Genomic DNA, 24,187 nt, shown 5'->3' on the forward strand with positions numbered 1-24,187 from the left:
TGCATCTTCCTTTCGATGCAAAACCCAGCACTGGGGTTCATGACCGACGCGCTCTACCCACTGGGCACACCACGTCATTTCAACGTGAAAATTTGGGTCATATTTAGTTGAGATGTTGATCAATAAGATTTCAACCTTAATCACCCACGCAAAAAGACAGCCAGAAGTTTGTTGAACTCCATTATATCGCTATGCTTTCAACCATTTAAAAGCCGAACCAAATTCCAATGGAAGAGCAATGTCTGGTTTTTGGTTTAGTTGTCATCTAAATGTGTTATCAGAGCAATTTCAACCATTTAAATTCACAACAAAGTTCAAATTGGAATACATTGTCATATATTTTGTATTTATAACAACTTAATGTGTTATCCATCTAATAGCACAACCAAATGACTTGGATTGCAGTTGAGATTACATTAAAAGTACATGTGCAAGTGATCAATGCGGTTTGAGATTATTATAGCAATTGTGAATTGTAGACGAATTGTGGAAAAAGGATAGACAAACTGGACTTAAAGCCAGACTAAGGGGCGACAGGTAGCCTAGTGGTTAGAGCGTTGGGCCAGTAACCGAAAGGTTGCTAAATCGAATCCCCAAGCTGACAAGGTAAAAAATCTGACAAGGTAAAAAATCTGTCATCCTGCCCCTAAACAAGGCAGTTCCTAGGCCGTCATTGTAAATAAGACTATGTTCTGAAATGACTTGTCTAGTTAAATAAAAGTTAAATATAAAAGAAGTCAGTGGCACAGATGGACAATCCAAGCAGAAGATACATCTCCTACAAATGTTGATATTTGGTTGTGTTCAATATCCAGTTTGTCAACAAATTGATATGTTAGATTCATGTCTCCATCTCAACCAACAATCAAAGTTAAAGAATAAGACTAAATCTAATCTAATCAAATTTAAATGCACTTTAAATAAAGTTTGATTTAATTTAGTCCTATTCTTTCACTTAGATTTTTGGTTAAGATGGATGTGAAACTTCAACTTATGATTAACTTGAAGATTAAATTTGAATTCAACCAAAGCTTGAAACCTTAGAACTGAATTGAAGAATAGCTGTTAACACCTCTTAAGGATCCGCCCCTTTTTTTCAATTTTCGCCTAAAATGACATACCCAAATCTAACTGCCTGTGGCTCAGGACCTGAAGCAAGAATATGAATATTATTGATACCATTTGAAAGGAAACACTTTGAAGTTTGTGGAAATGTGAAATCAATGTGGGAGAATATAACACATTAGATCTGGCATAAGATAATACAAAGAAAAAAACGTGTTTTTTTTGTACCATCATCTTTGAAATGCAAGAGAAAGGCCATAATGTATTATTCCAGTCCAGGTGCAATTTAGATGTTGGCCACAAGAAGGCAGCAGTGCATGTGCAAAGTTTTAGACTGATCCAATGATCCATTGCATTTCTGTTCAAAATGGTGTATCAAGACTGCCCAAATGTGCCTAATTGATTTATTCATAATTCATAAGTTCATAACTGTGCACTCTTCTCAAACAATAGCATGGTGTTCTTTCACTGTAATAGTTACTGTAAATTGGACAGTGCAGTTAGATTAACAAGAATTGAAGCTTTCTGCCCATATCAGATATGTCTATGTCCTGGGAAATGTTCATGTTACTTACAACCTCATGCTAATCACATTAGCCTACGTTAGGTCAACCGTCCTGTGGGGGACCCACCGATTGTGTAGAGGTTAATGACTTCCCAAATGATATACAGGCCTAAATACCATAATTGATGATATATGATTGATAAAGTATGGATACATTTAATTTGCTTTGTTGAATCTACCCCTTTTGAATGACTTTGATAGTAACAGTGCATATATTTAGTTATTAAGAGATTTCTCAATAATTAGTCTCATGATAGCACATTGGCAGTAGTCAGTGACAAATATCAAAGCTAAGCTGGGCTTTGTTAAAACCCTGGATTGGAGACCAAATGAATTACTGTAGACAGATCAACTCTCCAGTAGGAGATATTGCCCAGCCTATTGTTTTTTTCTGATAGTGCACAAAGTTGATTGTGTTTCAAAGGTAGAAAATCAACATATAAACAACACTTTGAATCATTGTGTTTCAAAGGTAGAATATCAACATATAAACAACACTTTAAGTTCATGACTTTTTAAAAAAATCCAATGAATTTCCAAAAGTGGCAACCAACCATTGATGCCAATGAGAGAGAGAGATTCAATCACAATCTCAGTTACATCTTGTGTACTTGCTTAGTTTTCAGAATATTTTTCATTGAATTTAAACATAATTTAACATTCCTCTATGATTCAGCCATAGCATTTATGTTGTTTTCAGCCATATTAGTAGAGGCAAAAATCATCTGCTATGTCTACCACTGAAATATACGCTACTGCACTTCATGACCCAGGGCTCCTTCGAGCCATGACACCTCATCAGCTACTTATCATTGTGTGAGTGTCACAGGGTTTTCAACACCCCATCTCTCCCATTGACACCCAAGGCAACGTGTGTTTTGGTGCCCAGCACTACCATTATGGCCTCATGCTTGAGGTGATCTTAAACGACTGAGAAAGAAGTCTGCTTGATGGAAAGAACATTCTCTCGTTCTCTCCATCAATTGTTTATTTGTTTGGAGTGTGAAAGGAGGGCCAGGATGTCAAGAGAGTGAGGAGTGCTTCCACGATACTTGGGGAGAGAGAAAGGTGTTTTATGGCCCGACCGTGCTGTGGCAAGACTGACTGACTGTGGCCAATGGCCAACACTATTCATTCCTCCTTACACATCTCTCTCTCTCTCTCTCCCTCTCTCTTTCTCTCTCACGGTCACTCTCACTCTCTCCTTGACTCTCATTTACTCTCCAACTCTTTTTTTCTCTTTACTTCTGTCTCCCCTAGTTTTTTCCCTCCTCTCTCTCTCTCTGTCTCCATCTCGTACATTCTCTCAATTTCTTCAGTCCCCCCCCCTCTGTTTAGAGGCTGTTTCTGGTGTGTTGTTACGCTGGTGGACAGTCTTGTGTGCCAGTAGGTGTGTGTGTGTGTGTGTGTCCCTTCACTCTGTGTGATTAATGGTCATCCAGACAAAGGGCCGATGGATGTGCAGGTTGGCTCTCTGGGGCCCCTCTGAGTTGGGTTTAAAGTGACGAAACTCTTAGACTCCTGCTTGAAGTTCACCCTGTTACCCCTGCAACCCGCCTGCGGGATGGGAGAATGTCCTCAGGGTGAACGACAGGGCTGTAGGAGAACTAATTGTGGCAGGGCAGTGTGTGTGTGTGTGTGTGTGTGTGTGTGTGTGTGTGTGTGTGTGTGTGTGTGTGTGTGTGTGTGTGTGTGTGTGTGTGTGTGTGTGTGTGTGTGTGTGTGTGTGTGTGTGTGTGTGTGTGTGCACGCTTCTGTGTTTAATGGATGTGTGTGTCTGTGCTAATGCGATTATGATAACTCCTCACGAGGCTAGCGCAATGCTGGGTATGAGAGGGGGGTGTTTCCATGGGGTGGATGAGTGTGAAATCAAATCTCACCATCTGCATGGGGAACAAGAGAGGGAGAGAGAGATAATGAAGTATAGAGCAGGAAAGAGCGATAATGGCAGAGCAAAAGAAAATAAGAGAGAGTGTATTTCCGTATAGAGTGACTTGGGGGAGAGAGACACAGCTTTGTGTATAAGGAAAGAGAGAGAGAGGAAGGGAGAGAGAGTTGCAGCTCTATGTATAGAGAGTGAGTGAGGGAGGGAGGGAGGGCAGAAAGGAGGGATGGAGGAAAGGAGGGAGGGGGACCAGGCATCAGCATTGTGGGCCAGCTGAATGATGCCTTTATGAGGAATGGTTAAAAGGACATTGGGGGCGAGGCCCCATCACCATGGTAACCTCACAAGAGCCCTCGAAGGAGAGATAATGGAGTGAGAGGGAAGTTCCTTTTCTTTTTACCCCCTCCCTCCCTCTCTTGTGTTCTTCTCCTCTCTTGACTAGTTGGGCGCAACCTCACACCTTAGCGGAGTTACCCAGAGTTGAAAGTTCTGTTTGTGCCTTATTAGAGGGGTCCTAACTGACAACACACACCAAGGCAGCCCAGGACAGGCTTCATACATTGCCTTGTAACGTACAGAGACTTTTTTGGGCTGCAACATATTGCCATTGTTTTTGGCAGCCTCAAATTTGGGACTTTATCTTGCATCTGCAATATATTGAGGAGTTTTTTGGGGGCATCTTGTTGAGAATAAGAGCACGTTCCCCTGTTGGTGCCCTGAAGGTCCAGAGACAGAGAGGCAGAGATGTTCTCTAAAAGCAGTGTCTCAGCCTGTGACTCTTTTGTATTTCTTTCAGAGGCTCCGTTGTCAAACCATGGTGCTGCCTCCGAGACCACAAGCCCTGAGAATATGCAATGCTTAACGGTGAGTGACTCTTTTAGAACTTTCTCTCTATGTGTCTGTGTACTGTATATCTGGGTATCTGTTTGAGACATGGAGCTGTGGTTAAAGTTGTGTGTGTGTGTGTGTGTGTGTGTGTGTGTGTGTCTCTTTTTTCATCACATCTCATATTTTTGAGGAATCGTCATAAACTGACAATACAAAAGAACTTAAAAATATAACACATTTTTTTCGTGAGTGTGTTTGCATGCATGTGTTTGTGTGTGTGCATTATTTATAGCTAGGCTTTGTGTGCAGATGTTAAGAAAATGCCAGAATGTTGTGAAGTATGTAATGCTGTAATTGGTCGCATGTATGTGAGTCATATTGAGAAGATTGTTGTTGATGTTGAGAGAATGCCCAGTTTGTCATTTATGATGGTCATTCTCTGACCATGTTCTTAGAGAGCAGGAGATAAAGAGAGGGAGAGTTGAGAAGCAGATAGAGAGAGGGAGAGTTGAGAGGGAAATGGAGAGCGGGAGAATTGAGAGGCAGATGCTGAGAGGGAGAATTGAGAGGGTAAGTTGAGAGGGAGATGGGGAGAGAGAGTGAGATGGAGAGAGGTGAGAGGGAGATAAAGGCAGGGAGAGTAGAGAGGGAGAAATGTGAGGGTGAGTTGAGAGGGAGATGGGGAGATAGAGAGAGGGAGAGTGATAGAGAGAGGGAGAGTAAAGAGAAAGAGGAAGAGTACAGCGTGTTTGTGACCCTCTTCACTTAATGATGCATATAAAACACATGCTCAAGTGCTGTTATGGTGCTCACAGCAGTTTCTCATGCTATCTACATTTAAGTCTATCTATAAATAATGGGGCCAATGGGAGAGTTGAGAGGGAGAGTTGAGAGGGAGATAAGGAGAGTTGAGAGGGAAATGGAGAGAGGGAGAATTGGGAGGGTGAGTTGAGAGGGAGATGGGGAGATGTTGAGAAGGAGATAAAAAGAGGGAGATAAAGAGAGGGAGAGTTGAGATGGAGAGTAGCAACAGTGCTGAACTTTCTCCATGTATAGACAATTTGTCTTACCATGGACTGGTGTTTTCAAGGCTTTTAGAGATACTTTTGTAACCCTTTCCAGCTTTATGCAAGTCAACAATTCCTCTCAGAATGGCTAATATATGAATGTTATTTGATGTTAGCAAGTTATTGATTTCATTAACCTTATTTCTAAGGCTACATACAGTATATTAATATGGGCAATTTTCAGCCCTTTCCTGGGTAGCTTTTCAGTGATAGACATAATACTGAAAAGAGAAAAAAAGCAAGAGAAAAAAATATACATCCATCAATTGGTGTGTGTGTGTGTGTGTGTGTGTGTGTGTGTGTGTGTGTGTGTGTGTGTGTGTGTGTGTGTGTGTGTGTGTGTGTGTGTGTGTGTGTGTGTGTGTGTGTGTGTGTGTGTGCGCGCTGCGGGGTTGAAGCTACGTACCCATAGGCTTGGCTCTCTCATCCCTTCCAGACTTCCAGGTGGACAACGAGCCTGTCATAGGGAGGGTGGACAACGAGCCTGTCATAGGGAGGGTGGACAATGAGCCTGTCATAGGGAGGGTGGACAACGAGCCTGTCATAGGGAGGGTGGACAACGAGCCTGTCATAGGGAGGGTGGACAATGAGCCTGTCATAGGGAGGGTGGACAACGAGCCTGTCATAGGGAGGGTGGACAACGAGCCTGTCATAGGGAGGGTGGACAACGAGCCTGTCATAGGGAGGGTGGACAACGAGCCTGTCATAGGGAGGGTGGACAATGAGCCTGTCATAGGGAGGGTGGAAAATGAGCCTGTCATAGGGAGGGTGGACAACGAGCCTGTCATAGGGAGGGTGGACAACGAGCCTGTCATAGGGAGGGTGGACAACGAGCCTGTCATAGGGAGGGTGGACAACGAGCCTGTCATAGGGAGGGTGGACAACGAGCCTGTCATAGGGAGGGTGGACAACGAGCCTGTCATAGGGAGGGTGGACAACGAGCCTGTCATAGGGAGGGTGGACAACGAGCCTGTCATAGGGAGGGTGGACAACGAGCCTGTCATAGGGAGGGTGGAAAATGAGCCTGTCATAGCAGATGTAAGCAATGTCTCTACGTGCTCTGGCAGCTTTCATGGCTGGGATCAGCTCTTTCCTCTTCTGGCGCACAGCTTCATGATAGTCCTCCTTGAGGAAGATATACATTCCTCTCAAGCTCTTGGCTCTTTCCAAAACAGCTACCTTGTCCTTGAACTTCAGGAACTTGACCACTATTGGTCTGGGCCTGTGACCTGGGCCACCTGGTGGATTTTTCAGTCCTGTGGGCGCACTCCACCTCAATCTTCCTGTGGTCCATCTTCAATTTCTCAGAGATAATTTCCCTCACTTTTTCCTCAGACTCCATCCAGGTCTCGTGGAGATTCTGCAATTCCGTCCACAACCATGTTCCACCTTGATTGTCCCTCAAGATAATCTGATTTATCCATCATTGTTATCATGGATTCACACACAGAACTGATATCCTCTCTCAATGACAAACAGATTGCTGTCATCTTGCCGTTCTTCTGTTTCAACTCATCGAGCTGACCCTGGGATAACTTCCGGCGCCGACAGAGATGGCCGCCTCGCTTCGCGTTCCTAGGAAACTATGCAGTTTTTGTTTTTTTACGTGTTATTTCTTACATTAGTACCCCAGGTCATCTTAGGTTTCATTACATACAGTCGAGAAGAACTACTGAATATAAGATCAGCGTCAACTCACCATCAGTACGACCAAGAATATGTTTTTCGCGACGCGGACCCTGTGTTCTGCCTTACAAACAGGACAACGGAGTGGATCCTATGCAGCGACCCAAAAAAACGACTCCGAAAGAGAGGGAAACGAGGCGGTCTTCTGGTCAGACTCCGGAGACGGGCACAGCGCGCACCACTCCCTAGCATTCTTCTTGCCAATGTCCAGTCTCTTGACAACAAGGTTGATGAAATCCGAGCAAGGGTAGCATTCCAGAGGGACATCAGAGACTGTAACGTCCTTTGCTTCACTGAAACATGGCTCACTGGAGAGACTCTATCCGAAGCGGTGCAGCCTACGGGTTTCTCCATTCATCGCGCTGATAGAAACAAACATCTTTCTGGTAAGAAGAGGGGCGGGGGCGTATGCCTCATGGCCAACGTGACATGGTGTGATGAAAGAAACATACAGGAACTCAAATCCTTCTGTTCACCTGATTTAGAATTCCTCACAATCAAATGTAGACCGCATTATCTACCAAGAGAATTCTCTTCGATTATAATCACAGCCGTATATATCCCCCCCCAAGCAGACACATGGATGGCTCTGAACAAACTTTATTTAACTCTCTGCAAACTGGAAACGATTTATCCGGAGGCTGCATTCATTGTAGCTGGGGATTTTAACAAGGCTAATCTGAAAACAAGACTCCCCAAATTTTATCAGCATATTGATTGCGCAACCAGGGGAGGAAAGACCTTGGATCATTGTTACTCTAACTTCCGCGACGCATATAAGGCCCTGCCCCGCCCCCCTTTCGGAAAAGCTGACCACGACTCCATTTTGTTGATCCCTGCCTACAGACAGAAACTAAAACAAGAGGCTCCCACGCTGAGGTCTGTCCAACGCTGGTCCGACCAAGCTGACTCCACACTCCAAGACTGCTTCCATCACGTGGACTGGGAGATGTTTCGTATTGCGTCAGATAACAACATTGACGAATACGCTGATTCGGTGTGCGAGTTCATTAGAACGTGCGTTGAAGATGTCGTTCCCATAGCAACGATTAAAACATTCCCTAACCAGAAACCGTGGATTGATGGCAGCATTCGTGTGAAACTGAAAGCGCGAACCACTGCTTTTAATCAGGGCAAGGTGTCTGGTAACATGACCGAATACAAACAGTGCAGCTATTCCCTCCGCAAGGCTATCAAACAAGCTAAGCGCCAGTACAGAGACAAAGTAGAATCTCAATTCAACGGCTCAGACACAAGAGGCATGTAGCAGGGTCTACAGTCAATCACGGACTACAGGAAGAAATCCAGCCCAGTCACGGACCAGGATGTCTTGCTCCCAGGCAGACTAAATAACTTTTTTGCCCGCTTTGAGGACAATACAGTGCCACTGACACGGCCTGCAACGAAAACATGCGGTCTCTCCTTCACTGCAGCCGAGGTGAGTAAGACATTTAAACGTGTTAACCCTCGCAAGGCTGCAGGCCCAGACGGCATCCCCAGCCGCGCCCTCAGAGCATGCGCAGACCAGCTGGCCGGTGTGTTTACGGACATATTCAATCCCTATACCAGTCTGCTGTTCCCACATGCTTCAAGAGGGCCACCATTGTTCCTGTTCCCAAGAAAGCTAAGGTAACTGAGCTAAACGACTACCGCCCCGTAGCACTCACATCCGTCATCATGAAGTGCTTTGAGAGACTAGTCAAGGACCATATCACCTCCACCCTACCTGACACCCTAGACCCACTCCAATTTGCTTACCGCCCAAATAGGTCCACAGACGATGCAATCTCAACCACACTGCACACTGCCCTAACCCATCTGGACAAGAGGAATACCTATGTGAGAATGCTGTTCATCGACTACAGCTCGGCATTCAACACCATAGTACCCTCCAAGCTCGTCATCAAGCTCGAGACCCTGGGTCTCGACCCCGCCCTGAGCAACTGGGTACTGGACTTCGTGACGGGCCGCCCCCAGGTGGTGAGGGTAGGCAACAACATCTCCTCCCCGCTGATCCTCAACACTGGGGCCCCACAAGGGTGCGTTCTGAGCCCTCTCCTGTACTCCCTGTTCACCCACGACTGCGTGGCCACGCACGCCTCCAACTCAATCATCAAGTTTGCGGACGACACAACAGTGGTAGGCTTGATTACCAACAACGACGAGACGGCCTACAGGGAGGAGGTGAGGGCCCTCGGAGTGTGGTGTCAGGAAAATAACCTCACACTCAACGTCAACAAAACTAAGGAGATGATTGTGGACTTCAGGAAACAGCAGAGGGAACACACCCCTATCCACATCGATGGAACAGTAGTGGAGATGGTAGCAAGTTTTAAGTTCCTCGGCATACACATCACAGACAAACTGAATTGGTCCACTCACACAGACAGCATCGTGAAGAAGGCGCAGCAGCGCCTCTTCAACCTCAGGAGGCTGAAGAAATTCGGCTTGTCACCAAAAGCACTCACAAACTTCTACAGATGCACAATCGAGAGCATCCTGGCGGGCTGTATCACCGCCTGGTATGGCAACTGCACCGCCCTCAACCGTAAGGCTCTCCAGAGGGTAGTGAGGTCTGCACAACGCATCACCGGGGGCAAACTACCTGCCCTCCAGGACACCTACACCACCCGATGTCACAGGAAGGCCATAAAGATCATCAAGGACATCAACCACCCGAGCCACTGCCTGTTCACCCCGCTATCATCCAGAAGGCGAGGTCAGTACAGGTGCATCAAAGCTGGGACCGAGAGACTGAAAAACAGCTTCTATCTCAAGGCCATCAGACTGTTAAACAGCCACCACTAACACTGAGTGGCTGCTGCCAACACACTGACACTGACTCAACTCCAGCCACTTTAATAATGGGAATTGATGGGAAATGATGTAAATATATCACTAGCCACTTTAAACAATGCTACCTTATATAATGTTACTTACCCTACATTATTCATCTCATATGCATACGTATATACTGTACTCTATATCATCGACTGTATCCTTATGTAATACATGTATCACTAGCCACTTTAAACTATGCCACTTTGTTTACATACTCATCTCATTTGTACATACTGTACTCGATACCATCTACTGTATCTTGCCTATGCTGCTCTGTACCATCACTCATTCATATATCCTTATGTACATATTCTTTATCCCCTTACACTGTGTACAAGACAGTAGTTTTGGAATTGTTAGTTAGATTACTTGTTATTACTGCATTGTCGGAACTAGAAGCACAAGCATTTCACTACACTCGCATTAACATCTGCTAACCATGTGTATGTGACAAATAAAATTTGATTTGATTTGATTTGATAACTGTTCTTCAGGTCCTGGACCTCTCTGGTCAGGTCGTCTATTCTTTTATTAGTTGAATCCACCAGTATTTGGACCAAACACTTTAATTAAGCTATTTTCTTGTTGTAACAACTGCCTGTAGAACTCTTTTTGTTTGCTTAAAAGATCCTTCACCTGTGATAGAGAGACACCACTGTCCTCAACGGTACTCCCACTGGCTTTGGTCTTTGTCATGGTAGCTAGCAACTTAGGTTACATTGTTACTACACACAGTTCCAGAAAGGGCAGGTCACAGGGAAGATTGAAAACAACAAACAGCAGGGATCTAGACAGCCACAAACCCGGGACAATCCGTGGTTCCAGCCACAATGGCTAATTGCGTCACGGGCTGCGTTCAAGCACTCAAGAAAAACCCGCTAGTAGCTAGCAGTCCAAAAAGACAAACTTGAGCTCTCCCTCATTCTGCGTTCAACAGGAAGTGAGGATTGGCGATGTACTTTGTATTTTGGCAAATGTGGTATGACATCTGGGAAGTTTTGGCATACTAACTATGACCAATATGCACACTACATACTCAATTTACGTCACAAATAGTACAGTTAGTGTGGTTAGTATGAGTATTCGGACACAGCTTATGTGTCCAATCTAAAGCACAAAAACATATGAAACATGAACACATTACCTTGATGCTTTCTCTGTTAAAACTAATGACAAGTCTCTGCTGTAAATAAAGCAGACAGCAACAGATGATCAACCTCAATTCTCTAGGGATATTAGATGAAACTTGGATCCAGGCACAACTGTCTTCACCAGTGTAAGAATGAGACACCAAAATATTCTATCAATGACTTATCAACAGCTGTAACAAGTTGTACAGTGTAGGAAATCCTCACTGGTACCCTAGAAACGCCCATATCGGCAACATGTTTCACTGTTGCTTATTGATTCACTAGCTACACCGAAATCTGTTGCTGGTTCTGGTTGCACACAATAACTACAAGCGACAAATTCACATCAACTTTTTCTCATTCATTTGCTCTACTATTGGATCACAACCCTGGTACTGCAACAAACAGTTGTTGGAAGTTTGCATTCGAAGAGATCCTATGAAGAGGAACAGGAAGCTTCTGTAATACAGTGCTAAATGACAGACATTTACATCCATTTTTGAGCGCTCTCCTCCCTTTCTCTCCCGCTTTGTCTCTTTTCTCTTGTTGGCTGATGTGAGCTGTCTGTGTGGGGTGTTCCCCTGAGACCGAGTTAAAGAAGGGCAAAGAACATTCACAGGCTGAATGTGGAACTGCTGGGATTTCTACTTTTCCAGGATTTTCTCTGACTTGTCCGTGGTGTTCCTTACAGTATGTTCCTGTTCTGCACTCCCTTCTCTCCCTCTCCCTCTGTTCTTCCTCTGTCTCCCTCTCCCTCTCCCTCTCCCTCTCCCTCTGTCTCCCTCTGTCTCTGTCTCTGTCTCTGTCTCTGTCTCTGTCTCTCTCTCCCTCTCCCTCTGTTCTTCCTCTGTCTCTGTCTCTGTCTCTGTCTCCCGCTCCCTCTCCCTCTCCCCTCCCTCTCCCTCTGTTCTTCCTCTGTCTCTGTCTCTGTCTCTGTCTCTGTCTCTCTCTCTCTCCCTCTCCCTCTCCCTCTCCCTATGTTCTTCCTCTGTCTCTGTCTCTGTCTGTCTGTCTCTGTCTCTGTCTCTGTCTCTGTCTCCCTCTCCCTCTGTCTCTGTCTCTGTCTCTGTCTCTCTCTCCCTCTCCCTTTCCCTCTGTTCTTCCTCTGTCTCTGTCTCTGTCTCTGTCTCTGTCTCTCCCTCTCCCTTTCCCTCTGTTCTTCCTCTGTCTCTGTCTCTGTCTCTCTCTCCCTCTCCCTCTCCCTCTCCCTCTCCCTCTCCCTCTGTTCTTCCTCTGTCTCTGTCTCTGTCTCTGTCTCTGTCTCTCTCTCCCTCTCCCTCTGCCTCTCCCTCTCTCTCTCTCTGTCTCTGTCTCTCTCTCTCTCTCTCTCTGTCTCTCTCTCTCTCTCTCTCTCTCTCTTTGGAAAACTCTTTACCTGTTCACTAAGTGTTTAAACAGTTTGAAGGGGTTTCGAAGGGATCCTGGGATACCGATATCTATGCATACTCGGGGGATCAGATTCGATCAAACCCACACTGCAAAAACTGCAGACACATCATATTGCTCATGTGTCAAAAATCTAATTCAAACCAAAACTAGTTTTGTTAAATTTCAGACTTCCCCTCACTCCTGTTCTTTCCAGTTATGTTTTTCTTCATCACAGACTAGGCCTAGGTTCTGTCAGCTTTCTCTGTCTCTGTGAGTTGTGTCCAATGCAACTAAGCCCTTTTCCATGGAGTGGCGAAAGCCCAACCCCTCCACTGCCATATTAACATCTCGCAGCACTTAACCTGAACGGACAGAGCAACACATCTCCAGTGGTCCATCCCACAGATAGACCAGACACAGGGAATGAATATTAATGCTGATTGAGCTGACAAAACGTTTCCCTGACTCATGACAGCAAGTGCTTGTCGGCTGGTATTACTTTCCTCTCTCTCCATTTCCTGAGACCTGGGAGTGACACTGTCCTCTGGATGCAGAGAGGTGATGAGGATGAGGGTGAGAGCAAGGACAGAATGGCTGTTGATTTTGTTGGGTTTCTTAGCTCTGCAGGGGCTCCAGTCCAGGCACCAGCCCTGGAACAAACACAGTCCTAGTCCTATAGTCCTGTTTTTAACCACAGCCAGAACTAACCCCTGCCCTAGCCTGTCATGACCCTGGTCCAAGTCTCTGCCCTGGGGCTGGGCCTAGTCCTACCCCTATAAAATAATCCCAGTCCTAACCCTGAACCTAGTCCTATCCTTGCCCTTGGCCCTAAACCTACAAAATAAACACAGTTGGTCCTAGCTGGTCCTAGCTGGGCCTTGGTCCTAGCTGCCCAGTGGAGTGGAAGCTGCCTGTCTTTGATGCCTCCTCTAGTCAGGTCAGCCAGAGAGACGCTGCCTGTCTTTGATGCCTCCTCTAGTCAGGTCAGCCAGAGAGACGCTGACTGTCTTTGATGCCTCCTCTAGTCAGGTCAGTCAGAGAGGCACTGCCTGTCTTTGATGCCTCCTATAGTCAGGTCAGCCAGAGAGACGCTGCCTGTCTTTGATGCCTCCTCTAGTCAGGTCAGCCAGAGAGACGCTGACTGTCTTTGATGCCTCCTCTAGTCAGGTCAGTCAGAGAGACGCTGCCTGTCTTTGATGCCTCCTCTAGTCAGGTCAGTCAGAGAGACGCTGCCTGTCTTTGATGCCTCCTCTAGTCAGGTCAGCCAGAGAGACGCTGCCTGTCTTTGATGCCTCCAATAGTCAGGTCAGCCAGAGAGACGCTCGGAAGATCCCACACTCCAAAGAGGAGCTGCTCCGTTCGTCTTGTCTGGCTCAAAGACAGAGTTACAAACACTTGCCTCTCTCTCTTTCTCTCTCTCCCTCTCTTTCTCTCTCTCCCTCTAATCCATCCTTCTGCCTGTTTAGAGCTGAACAGAAGGATAGAAAAGGAAGAGAAAGAGCTATCGCATGTTTTTGTGTGCGATTGAAGGGTAACCTTCCCCCCTTAAAAAGGAGAACAGGGAAAAGTCCCCCTAAATGCCCAGTAGAGGGGATGTAAGGACTTGAATGGCCTTTTCTGTCAGCCTGTTAGCATTGTGGAGAGAGCCCACTATGGGTTACTCTTTGGCCTCTCCTTTTCTGTGACTCTGTAAACCTCCAGTGAGCCAGCCACTAAAGGATAAATGGAACGGAGACATGTTAAGAATTAATGAGGTCGCTCTGGGGTTACATTTGCCAGTTTTCTGGCTGAGCCGAGCGATGTTTGTTGTTATTTTACATAGATTTCATAGCCCTCCTGTTTCCGGCTCTCATGCCGTAGCCAATCAAAAACAAAAATAGGAGAGTGTTTTGATAACTGGAAAGGGGTTTGCCGGAGTAGCACATTCACAGACCTGAATTCCTGCACAGGGAAAATTGAAAAGAAAAGATGAGGAAATATGAACGAATCAAACATAACAAACATGATGGTGTCTGGTGTGAGACTGCTGTAAAATAGTTTAGAGAGCGCGGAGGGTGGTCTCCAGAGAATGTGTCTAGGTGTGAAAACTGACTGTGTGTGTGTGAAAAAAAGAGAGATTTGCAGAAAAAATTGCGAGGTGAGGGGTATGTGTTGCTTTCAACCACTCATGTACTGCTTTCGACCACTCATGTGCTGCTTTCAACCACTCATCAGCAGCGTGTTCTGTCTTTCATTGTAAGAGTTGCACAACAGGAGGCTGCACACAGTGGATGTTTCTTGTTAGTGCATGTGGGTGAATATGGCAAAGGGGGATGCTCATAAACACACAGGAGTATATCTACTGTATTTATAATACATGCCTGTGATTGAGCGTCTACAGACTCCCTCCTACCTCCGTATGCATAACATACATATTATGTATGCAAAAGCGTTCATTCTCACAGTGCTCTTCTCTCTCTTCCACTTCTACAGTATGATAACACATTTGTGTGTGTGAGCAGTCTGTCTCACCTCTCTCTCTCAGCCCTGTACCGCTGGCTCAGGAAGTTGTTCTGGGCTTATCGAGGGTAGGCACACAAACAGGCTGGCCCGGACAGGGCTCGAGGTGGGGGGGAGGCAAAAGAGAGGAGCGTGAGGAGGGGGGGGGTGAGGGAGCACTTCCTCCCATTCTTCTCCAGAGCGGAGTTCCCATGAGCGGCCATGCCAAGTGCAGTGTGGCTGGAGCAGGCCAACGCAGCACCAGTCTCGCCTCCGCGACGCCAGCCCCCACACACGGACTCACTCAGATCAGAGAAGACTGGACAGCGCTAGGAGGACTCACGGTGTTGCGAGGACCCATACACAGCATTCTGAGGACCCATACACAGGGCTTGGAGTACCGCACCCGGAGCATTAGAATATTTAATTGCTGACTGCACTGACCACATACAGAGAACGGTTTCCAGTGCATCTTATTGACTGCATGTTGACCATGCAGATAGGACCATACCTAGTGGTTGCCTCATAAAGGACAGCAATCAACACAGACCATACTGACTGGACTATTCCATAGAGGACCCTAACTAGACAACCACACACAGAGGATCATCCAGAGTGGACAGAGGAATCAGACTGGGGTACACACATAACACATTGAAGAGCACATACAGCGTTGGGAGAACCCAAAGGACCATACAGACCATTGTGTTTAGGAGATCTTCCTCTGAGTATAAAGAAGAACAGAGGAACTCAAGAGGATCATCCCCAGAGAACCATCCAGGACTGTAGACAGAGGAGCATCCACAGTGTGTCTGTCTTCAGGAGGAGCCTGGAGTCATGCATACCATCCACGGGCTGTGTAGGGTCTGCATCGCCGCTAGACTGCCTCAGGTCTGTCCCCCTAGATAATCACCTGGCGAGAGAAAGGGTGGGAGGGGGAGGGGGGGGGGGGGGGGTAGAGGGAGAGATAGAAGTGTGTTGTGCATAGGGGTGTGACAAATGGGGGGAGAGTGTCAGGTAAGTGTGTGTGGGAAGAGAGGAAGAGGACAGGGAGTGGGGTAGGAGGGTGTGCGAATGGGAGTGCAGAGAACGGGGTAGTGGGAGAATGGAAGAAGAGGGGGAGAGGAGGAGGGATGGGGGTTCAGATAGGGTTCTGTGTGTAGCCGGCTCTTTTGGAGAGACTGCAACACAGAGAGACAAAGAGAATATGTTAGAAAGCATGAACATTTTAAAATGACAAGGGAACAGAAAGATGAAAGCAATGATGTAGGAAGCAGACCCTTTCCCTGGTTGGGAAAGTATATAGATTTTTTTTTGTATAGTGCAATTGGATTAAGGCACCGGAACAGTAAGAGATAGATAGATAGCAGTTATGGAATTTGTATTTGAGGCTTTAGGCTTTACTTTGCCATTGGAGTGTTTGCCATTGGAAAGCTCACTCCTACAGTATCTAACGTGGAGTGTTTGCCATTGGAAAGCTCACTCCTACAGTATCTAACGTGGAGTGTTTGCCATTGGAAAGCTCACTCCTACAGTATCTAACGTGGAGTGTTTGCCATTGGAAAGCTCACTCCTACAGTATCTAACGTGGAGTGTTTGCCATTGGAAAGCTCACTCCTACAGTATCTGACGTGGAGTGTTTGCCATTGGAAAGCTCACTCCTACAGTATCTAACATGGAGTGTTCGCCATTGGAAAGCTCACTCCTACAGTATCTAACGTGGAGTGTTTGCCATTGGAAAGCTCACTCCTACAGTATCTAACGTGGAGTGTTCGCCATTGGAAAGCTCACTCCTACAGTATCTAACGTGGAAGGGAAGTGATGATGAGGAAACCAGTGTAAAAACGAGTGGATGAAAGTGTGTTCCCTGTTTCCTGAGAGAGACAGAAGAATGAGGTCTCCGCCATCTGCATTATTTATCCAGAGGCAATCTGATGGAGAAAAAGAGAGAAAGAGAGAAAATTGAGACTGTGCTACAGGCTAACAATTACACCCAAAGTCTGGAGTCTCTCATCCTCACTTACAAATCAGTCTCAAGCTTATAGCTTATAGACTTAGCACAAACCTTTCTTATCTAACAGTTTGCAATCAGTGATTGGAGTTTGCATGGCATCGCGTCAGTACAGTGTGTTGACATGGACACAATACTGGGCTGGCAGAGAGTTATGTTTTTCTGCCAGCCTAGACATGTTGTCACCAAAACACAGTGACCCAGAAAAGTCCTTGCTCAACGGACTGGGAATGTCTTACTGGAGTTATAGTATTGTGGAGTTCAGCTCACAAACATATCTGTTAGTGGATGGGAGAGAATTGTTATTTTGCTTAAGTCCTGTAGTGTGTGTGCATGTGTGTGTCTGTGTGTACGTTAGTAGTGCACATCGGGTTTACAGGCTGGAGAGGCAACAAACAGAGCAGAAGCACACAGACAGACAGACAGACAGACAGACAGACAGACAGACAGACAGACAGACAGACAGACAGAGAGACAGACAGACAGTGGGTTGACTCATAGCTGTGGGCTCTCATAGATAGTGTCTCATGAGATTGTTGAGGCAAAACAACATAGAGAAAAAGCTTGGTCTCACACACACGCACATGCACATACCCATGCACCCACACAATGTGCATCTCACAGGACAACAGGTCACGACTCCACACACACACACACACACACTCACACACTCCTACGTGTTACATAAATACACTCTTGTACAACTCATTGCAATAGCTAAGTCTCTCAATAGAGAGCAATGGTAGTTTCATACTCACTCTAAAGCACCATATAAGTGGGCTCGTAACCTTCTCATTTGACTGGAAGGAGATAGATTGAGGCGTCAGAGGCTCTTGATACAAACTGGAGATGGGAGAATAGCATCCAGATGCTCACTCTGAGCCGGCTTTGTATGCTGCCTGTCAGACAGTTGTTGCTGGTTCTCTGGCCTTGAGAGCTGAACAAACTGTTCTCTGGCCTGAAGAGCTGTACCAACTGATCGCATTAGTATTGTGGAGCAAGGTTGGACGTGTGTGTTAGCGCATGGGAGAGCAAGACCAGGGATGAGGGTTAGTGAGTAAGAATGTATGTGTGTGTTTACCCACCGTGTGCCCACTGTCAGGCCCTGGATGCCAGTCGGTGTGTGTCTTGTCTCCTTGTGGTCCGGTCCCACGCTCAGAGAGGCCAGGGGGCACTTCTAATTAACACTACCCCCCCTCTACCCTCCCTCTTCTACTGCGTGCCAACCATCCCTTCACACCACTACCCCCTACAGAGCCCCCATCTCTCTCTCTCACTTCCTCTTTTCTCTTTCTCTTCTCTCCCTCAGACTCTCCCCCGGCCTTTCTCTATTCGCTTCTGTTGTTTCTCTCCTCCCCATCTGTCTTTTTGTCTCTTCTTCTCTTCCTCTCACGTCTTCCTTCTCTCTCTCTCTCTCATATCTGACAGTAGTGATGTTGTCTCTGGTCGTTAGCCAGTATGTTGTGTTATTAAACAGTTGTCTCCTCCACTATCCAGATTATCTACATTTTTTTTTAACTATCAAGATTATAATTTACTAAACATTTTAAGACTGTCAACATGATCATCTATCAAACATTTAAAAATACTAGCGAGTTTATCATCTATCAAACATTTTAAAAGACTATCAAGATGATCATCTATCAAACATTTTAAAAGACCATCAAGATTATCATCTATCAAACATTTTTAAAAACTATCAAGATTATAATCTATAAAGCATTTTAAAAGACTATCAAGATTATCATCTATCAAGCATTTTAAAAGACTATCAAGATTATCATCTATCAAGCTTTTTAAGGACTATCAAGATTATCATCTATCAAGCATTTTAAAAGACTATCAAGATTACCATGTATTTTGATGAGTGGAAAGTATGTCCAATTTGGAGGATTCTGAGAAATGTCATAATTGACATAACGTGCACAGCCAATCAATCAGTCAGTCAGTCAGCAGTGGGAAGAGGTCAACCTAGCTGTCCCCGTGGTGGTGGGGGCGGTGACATGATGTTGGGGGTGACATACCGTACGTCACCAGTGATTATGGACTGTGACTCCTTGTTCTCACAGTGTGTGTCCATCGATCACAGTGTAATCTGTCAGCTCACAGCATATCAAGAGTGAATCAGATGAATCACACTTTATGCCCCAGTTTGATTTATCCTTTACTTAATTGTCCAATCATCCATTTCAGGTGCCAAGCCCTTCCAACACACTATAATTAGTGATCATGGCATTTACAGTATGTGAGTGAACATAATGCATAATCATTGGACATACAGTGCAAGTGAAAAGTTTGCACACACCTACTCATTCAAGGGTTTTTTATTTATTTTTACTATTTTCTACATTGTAGACATCAAAACTATGAAATAATACATATGGAATCATGTAGTAACCAAAAAAGTGTTAAACAAATCACCCTTTGCCTTGATGACAGCTTTGCACACTCTTGGCATTGTCTCAAACAGCTCCACGAGGAATTATTTTCCAACGGTCTTGAAGGAGTTCCCACATATGCTGAGCACTTGTTGGCTGCTTTTCCTTCACTCTGCGGTCCAACTCATCCTAAATGATCTCAATTGGGTTGAAGTCGGGTGATTATGGAGGCCAGGTCATCTGATGCAGCACCATCACTCTTCATCTTGGTCAAATAGCCCTTACACAGCCTGGAGGTGTGTTTTGGGCCATTGCAGAATGCTGTGGAAGACATGCTGGTTAAATGTGCCTTGAATTCTAAATAAATCACAGACAGTGTCACCAGAAAAGCATCACACCTCCACCTCCTTGCTTCACGGTGGGAACCAAACATGCGGTGATCATCCCTTCACCTACTCTGCGTCTCACAAAGACACGGCGGTTGGAACCAAAAATCTCAAATTTGGACTCATCAGACCAAGGACAGATTTCCACCAGTCTAATGTCCATTGCTCATGTTTCTGTGCTTATTATTGGTGTCCTTTAGTAGTGGTTTCTTTGCAGCAATTTGACCATGAAGGCCTGATGTTGAGATGTGTCTCTTACTTGAACTCTGTGAAGCATTTATTTGGGCTGCAATCTGAGGTGCAGTTAACTCTAATGAACGTATCCTCTGCAGCAGTCGTAACTCTGGGTCTTCCTTTCCTGTGGCGGTCCTCATGAGAGCAAGTTTCATCATAGCCCTTGATGGTTTTTGAAGAAAACTTTAAACGTTTTTGAAATGTTCCGGATTGACTGACCTTCATGTCTTAAAGTAATTATGGACTGTTGTTTCTCTTTGTTTATTTGAACTGTTCTTGCCATATATGGACCTGGTCTTTTACCAAATAGGGCTATCTTCTGTATACCAACCCTACCTTGTCACAACACAACTGATTGGCTCAAACGCATTAAGAAGGATAAATATTCCACAAATTAACTTTTAACAAGGCACACGTTTTCAGTGACTACCTCATGAAGCTGTTTGAGAGAATGCCAAGAGTGTGCAAAGCTGTCATCAGGGCAAAGGGTGGCAACTTTAAAGAATCTCAAATTTAAAATATATTTAGACTTGTTTAACTTCTAGCGCCCCCCCCCAATATTCCGCTGAAAAGGCAGCGCGGGATATTCAGAAATATATTTTTAAATATTTAACTTTCACACATTGACAAGTCCAATACAGCAAATTAAAGATAAACATCTTGTTAATCTACCCATCGTGTCCGATTTTTAAAATGTTTTACAGCGAAAACACAACATATCTTTATGTTAGATCACCACCAAATCCCCAAAAACACACAGCCATTTTTTCCAGCCAAAGATAGTCACAAAATCAGAATTAGAAATCAAATTAATCACTAGCCTTTGATAATCTTCATCCGATGACACTCATATGACATGTTACACAATACATTTAAGTTTTGTTCGATAATATGCATATTTATATCCACAAATCTCGGGTTTACATTGACGCCCTGTTCAGAAATGCCTCCAAAATATCCGGAGTAATTACAGAGAGCTACGCCAGATAACAGAAATACTCATCATAAACTTTGACAAAAGATACATGTTCTACATATAATTAAAGATACACTGGTTCTTAATGCAACCGCTGTGTCAGATTTTTTAAAAACTTTACGAAAAAAGCATACCATGCAATAATCTAAAACAGCGCTAAGACGTAACAATATTTCTCCGCCGTGTTGGAGTCAACATAAATACGAAATTACATCATAAATGTTCCCTTACCTTTGATGATCTTTCATCAGAATGCAGTGAAAGGAGTCCTAGTTCCACAATAAATTGTTGTTTTGTTCCATAATGTCCATTACTAGCGTCCAATTGGCTGCTTTTGCTAGCACGGTTAGTTCACATGTCCAAAAGCTGGCGCTGGTCCAGGTGAACTCGCACGAAAACTTCAAAAAGTTATATTCCAGGACGAATAAACTGGTCAAACTAAGTAGAGAATCAATCTTCAGGATATATATATCCAATAACGTTCCAACCGGAGCATTCGTTTTTGTCTGCAGAGTCATGGAACGCAGGCGATATCAACAGAAATGTGCGCAACCAGGAACTGGCATTCTGACAGACCACTGACTCAATCCCCTCCCATCCGGTCATACATCACACTAGAGGCTTCATTCCACGATCTACTGACTGTTGACATCTAGTGGAAGGCGTAGGAAGTGCGAACATATCCATATCTTGTTTGGATGTGAATAGGCGATGACTTGAAATTCGACCATCCCAAGAATTTCCACTTCCTGTTTGGAAATGTGTCTGCTCTATGAGTTCTGTTATACTCACAGACATAATTCAAACAGTTTTAGAAACTTCAGAGTGTTTTCTATCCAATAGTAATAATGATATACATATTAGGACAGAGTAGGATGGAGTTCACTATGGGCACGCAATTCATCCAAAGTGAAAATGCTGTCCCCTATCCCTCTTTTTTGGTTACTGCATTATTCCATGTGTGTTATTTCATAGTTTTGATGTCTACAATGTAGAAAATAGTAAAATAAAGAAAAACCCTTGAATAGTAGGTGTGTCCAAACTTTTGACTGGTACTGTACATAAGGATTGTATATGGCCTTGCAATAATGGGCATCAAGAGGTTAACAGTTCATGTTAATTCTTTGGGATCGGTGTCCCTTCCAAGGGACGGTTGAGCTAACGTAGGCTAATGCAATTAGAATGAGGTTGTAAGTAACAAGAACATTTCATAGGACATAGACATATCTGATATTGGCAGAAAGCTTCAATTCTTGTTAATCTAACTGCACTGTCCAATTTACAGTAGCTATTACAGTGAAAGAATACCATGCCATTGTTTGAGGAGAGTGCCCAATTTGGAACAAAATCAAAAGTTATTAATAAACAAATTAGGCAGTCTTGGGCAGTCTTGATACACCATTTTGAACAGAAATGCAATGGTTCATTGGATCAGTCTAAAACTTTGCACACGCACTGCCACCATCTAGTGGCCGAAATCTAAATTGCACCTAAGGCTGGAAAAATAATTAATTATGGCCTTTCTCTTGCATTTCAAAGATGATGGTAAAAAAAATACAAAAGAAACGTTGCTTTATTCTTTGTATTATATTTTACCAGATCTATTATGTTATATTCTACTACATTCCTTTCAAATTTCCATAAACTTCAACGTTTTTCCTTACAGATGGTACCAAGAATATGCACATCCTTGCTTCAGGGCCTGAGCTACAGGCAGTTAGATTTGGGTATGTCATTTTAGGTAGAAATTGAAAAAAGGGGATAATCCTTAATGGGTTCAATGTTGAAGTTGGTCACTAGATTACAGGTAGTAAATCCTGTAGGCAAATCCATCAAGGGATTTTAGGAATTCTCCCTAAAACCTTTATTCAAGCCACCGTTTGCTACTTAGGGTTGTACTGTAGTTATCAAAGGTAAACAAGTTAATACACTTATGCATCTTGATGCCAGTCTCTTAGACACGCTCAGAGGTTAACCACAGACACAGATTTAGGATCAGTATACCCTATTACCATCCTGATCTGAACTCTAAGGGGGAGACATAAAACTGACTTTAGATAAGAGTCTTGGATTAACATCGTACTGTGTTTGTGTGTTCAGACATACTTTTACTGAGCTTAATTTCAGGCCCTATTGTCAGCAGATGAGATGGAAACATTCTTATGGAGCGGAGCACTGTTGATTTTGGCGCACACACTGGCATTATTCCTGGAATTATTACAGACAGTTTTAGGCATCGAATGTGTGTGTGTGTGTGTGTGTGTGTGTGTGTGTGTGTGTGTGTGTGTGTGTGTGTGTGTGTGTGTGTGTGTGTGTGTGTGTGTGTGTGTGTGTGTGTGTGTGTGTGTGTGTGTGTGTGTGTGTGTGTGTGTGTGTGTGTGTGTGTGTGTGTGTGTGTGTGTGTGTGTGTGTGTGTGTGTGTGTGTGTGTGTGTGTGTGCTTGCGCTCCTACTCTGTGCGGATGCTGTTGTCCACAGTTGGCGTCAGAACCACACCAAAGCGCCCACCTCCTTTGATGAGGGCCAAGGTGCTAGTCTGTGTGGCTGGCATCCACACACTTTCCATCCACACACACTCAGCTGCTGGTCAGAGAGAGAACCACGCTCTAATCTGTAGGCAAAATGCTCACATGTTGGTCTAACTGCTCCTATTTGGCTGTAGATGGCTTTTCAAAAATAATATGTGCTTTTCACTCCATGGACATACAGTACATAGTCATGTAATAATTGAATAATGTCTTTACATGCAGTGATTTGATGTCTCTGTGTCTTTAGGTGACCATCCCTCGAGGAAAGGACGGCTATGGCTTCACCATCTGCTCTGACTCTCCAGTGAGGGTACAAGCCGTCGATCCAGGCAAGGTTCTCCTCTCCCTGCTGTCTGTGTGTTGATGATCTGTGTCTGTGTGTTTGGGATTGTGTGTCTGTGTGTCTTTTCCTTCCTGTGTGTGTTGTTCTAGGTGTGTGGGTGTCTGTATACCAGTCTTAGCCCCTACTGTCCTGAGGTGGTCAAGCATATCAGGTTTGTATATAGATGAGTGGGTAGAAGCTTGCTTGTGTAACTTTGTGTGTATTTGTGCGATATCTGTGTGTGTGTGTGTGTGTTTGTGGACCTCTACTGACCTCTCTCCTGTCTTCAGGTGGTCCGGCGGATCAGGCAGGTCTGCAGCAGTTGGACACTGTGCTGCAGCTCAATGGTCAGCCTGTAGAACAGTGGAAATGTGTGGAGCTCGCCCACGCCATCAGGTACTAAAGGCAGGGAAACACAGAGGAAATAATGGACTAAACCA

General features: G+C 44.7%; 1 protein-coding gene across 3 annotated transcripts in view; it reads left to right on the forward strand.

Moving 5' to 3' along the window:
- The window catches only part of LOC139408641 (regulator of G-protein signaling 3-like), a 206,015-nt gene that overhangs the window by 30,280 nt on the left and 151,548 nt on the right, over positions 1–24,187 (forward strand). For 2 of the 3 annotated variants that reach the window (XM_071152789.1, XM_071152791.1), the window contains 3 exons: positions 4,312–4,379; positions 23,673–23,754; positions 24,038–24,143. In XM_071152789.1, the coding sequence (XP_071008890.1) occupies positions 4,312–4,379; positions 23,673–23,754; positions 24,038–24,143 (256 nt within the window). Of the gene's footprint in view, positions 1–4,311; positions 4,380–15,146; positions 15,805–23,672; positions 23,755–24,037; positions 24,144–24,187 lie in introns of those variants that run through there. The other variant, XM_071152790.1, reaches the window with a different exon arrangement.

This window comes from Oncorhynchus clarkii, chromosome 5 (genome assembly GCF_045791955.1).
Source record: "Oncorhynchus clarkii lewisi isolate Uvic-CL-2024 chromosome 5, UVic_Ocla_1.0, whole genome shotgun sequence".
NCBI lineage: Eukaryota > Metazoa > Chordata > Actinopteri > Salmoniformes > Salmonidae > Oncorhynchus > Oncorhynchus clarkii.